At 50.6% G+C, this 2618-nt stretch overlaps 1 protein-coding gene across 1 annotated transcript; it reads right to left on the reverse strand.

Annotated features, from left to right (window-relative positions):
- Window positions 1-425: 425 nt before the first annotated feature.
- LOC124693447 (peroxidase P7-like) lies at window positions 426-1862 on the reverse strand. Its single transcript, XM_047226926.1, has 3 exons — window positions 1629-1862; window positions 1339-1530; window positions 426-1218 (listed from the first exon to the last, which is right to left on the reverse strand). The coding sequence occupies exons 1-3, from the start codon at window positions 1845-1847 to the stop codon at window positions 670-672; spliced, it is 960 nt and encodes a 319-aa protein (XP_047082882.1). The 5' UTR covers window positions 1848-1862; the 3' UTR covers window positions 426-669.
- Window positions 1863-2618: the final 756 nt, after the last annotated feature.

Here is a 2618-nt window from a genome sequence, read left to right on the forward strand (position 1 = left end):
TTCTCTCGAACAAAAATTGCAACTTGCCAATATGTATACATGATTGAATGTTATATATATTCCGCTGAAGAGGTTTTTGCCTTAAATCACAGCTCACAGACCAGCCAATCAGTCAACAACCACACAATTCATAGAACACGCACATTAGTGGCGGTATCGTATCATTGTTCTGAAACTTTTGCAGAGGATGAAAATTTTGAGGATGGATGTCAGTCTGATCGTCTTGTCTCTAGTGGCGGTTAAACTTGTTGCTAGGATGTTGTTATTTTTTGTTCCTTATTTGCCACAACAAACACAAGAACTGGTGGCTGTTTTATCGGTTCCATTTTAAATTCCAGAAAAAATAGGTATCAAGAATTAATGTGACCTGTGCTTATGAGCAAGGCAATCAGTCAACCACCATAACAAACAGAATACTGTACATATCATAGTATCATTGTTCTCTGTATTGATGACTTGATGTACATTATGACATCTTGCAGTTTGAAATTTTGCCCCGGACAACATAAGCAAACGAGTGTTTGTACATCTCGTTCTTCATATATTCTTCCATACACTGATTACCCGAGAACCTGAACCAATATACCTGTATTTCCAAGAAATTTATAGGCACACTTCGTGCATTTATAGCATATATAAACGGATATCATTTCCAAACTTCGCTTGTCCTTAGTTGGGCTTCCTGCAGTTTAACCTGATCTCCTGCGTCCCGGACGTCGGTAGCAGGTTGCCCATCTTCACCATGGCTGTCGCGAAGTCGGCGGAGAACCTGCTGGGGGTGTTGCTGTACTGCCTCACCAGCGCGTCCTGCGAGCCGCCGTTGAAGAGCTCCTGGTCAGAGTGCAGCAGGCCGCGCTGCTCCACCAGGTTCTGGTAGTAGGCGTTGTCGAAGCCGTCGGCGGTTCGCACGTCGAAGGGCGCGAGGTTGCTGTCGCCGCCGGAGCGCGGGCACGTCCCCTGTCGTAGCGTGGCAAAGCTGGCGTTGATGTTGGTCTCGGTGTAGATGCGGTTGCGGAAGAACTGGCACTGCGAGCGCCCGATGGTGTGCGCGCCGGAGAGCGCCGTCATGTCCTGCGGCGAGAGGTTCTTGTTCCCGAACATGGAGATGAGGGTGGCGAGGCTGGAGCCGGGGCCTGGGAGGTTGGAGTTGGCCGCGCTCTGGCTGGCCGTGCGCGAGTCCTTACGCCCCAGCGGCACGTTCCAGGTGGGGCCTCCGACCTGCAAGCACAAAACGGTTGTAGCTGAGTCAGCCATACGTGGTTAGTAAAAAGTGCAGAACCATGAGTTTTATCATGGGTCAGCGCCCCGTTGACGCCAGGAGGCTGTGCTAATACTGACCAGGTTAACTCCATCACGAGCGGCAAGCGCGAGGATGTCGGCGCAGGAGACGGTGGCCTTGCAGGCCGCCTCGACTTGGGTCTTGATGGCGTCGATCACCTCATAACCACGGGCCGAGTTCGCGTTCGGTCCGGCATTCTTCTCCCCGGTGAAGGTCGACGTATCATCGAGCAGAATCGAGCCATCGCATCCCTACCGAGATAAGATAAAGAGAGACGTCATTGATCTGCACGCCCTCCATTCCATATTAGTTCTATCACGGTACTAAATCAACAACATAGCAATCTTACATTGACGAAGCAATCGTGGAAGAAGAGGCGAACAATGGAGGCAGCCATCCGCTTCTCCGTCTGCACGGCCGACGACATCCCCGACCGCACGATGCCGGCAAGCTTTGGGCAGGACGTGGAGTAGAAGTTGGGCGAGAGCTGCGCGTTCGCCGCGCCGGCGAGAACGGAGAGGATGACGACGGCGAGGCCAAGGAAGGCCGGCCTGGTGAAGGCAGCCATTGCTTCGATCGACCTTATGTGTAACTATCCACGGATCGTGCAGAGAACACTACACAATAATGCTCTGTGAGCGAGTTGGATGAGGCGATACGCATATGTTGGCATCCAATTTATAGTGCTCTGCTCGAGGCCGTGCCGAAGCTGACTGCTAGGCTATAGGCCAGCTAGCGTGCGCCTGCATGGGCTTCCGCGCCGTTCAGGTCATGCACGCACGACATAGTACAAAGTTCTTGGCCAAACTCTGCAGCCGCAGCTGGATTTGGTTGACCAAAAATCGTTCCCGGCACGAGCCCCGGCTTGGCAGGATGCTAACGGAGCAATCAGCAGGCGCAAGTGGTGCCTTGTGGTCTGAATTATTGCATGTGTTAGTTAGCATCATGTATAGTACTTGCTCCAATATTATACTAGTGGCAATTGGTAGTGCCAATACATGCAATCGAGCCAACATGTCGTTATGCACCTCAGGAGTATATATAAGTACACGCCTACACGGCTATGCTTCATGGGTCTCTCTTGAGACGAAATTTCGTGGAGCCGACATGTCGTTATGCACGTCAGGGTATAGATATGCAATCGATAACGAAAAACCGCAACGTTTAAACTGTTTTGGTAATTCTCGGTTGACCAGAAATTAGTTCAATTCTTGGACATGGCTAGCTTGTTATCGGTCCACCTAGAACTAAATTAATTCACGGTCAGATAGTGTCACTTAATTTTACATGTAACTACAACAATAATACCCCCTCCGTTCCTTTCTATAGTGCCTATAGA

Source organism: Lolium rigidum, chromosome 1 (genome assembly GCF_022539505.1).
Source record: "Lolium rigidum isolate FL_2022 chromosome 1, APGP_CSIRO_Lrig_0.1, whole genome shotgun sequence".
NCBI lineage: Eukaryota > Viridiplantae > Streptophyta > Magnoliopsida > Poales > Poaceae > Lolium > Lolium rigidum.

Excerpts from the sequence above, each read along its gene's own strand:
- LOC124693447 (XM_047226926.1), bottom strand. The coding sequence starts at position 1,847 with ATGGCTGCCTTCACCAGGCCGGCCTTCCTTGGCCTCGCCGTCGTCATC. Across the intron at positions 1,531-1,628 it reads TCCACGATTGCTTCGTCAAT|GGATGCGATGGCTCGATTCT; the intron begins GTAAGATTGCTA and ends TTATCTCGGTAG. Across the intron at positions 1,219-1,338 it reads CTCGTGATGGAGTTAACCTG|GTCGGAGGCCCCACCTGGAA; the intron begins GTCAGTATTAGC and ends TTGTGCTTGCAG.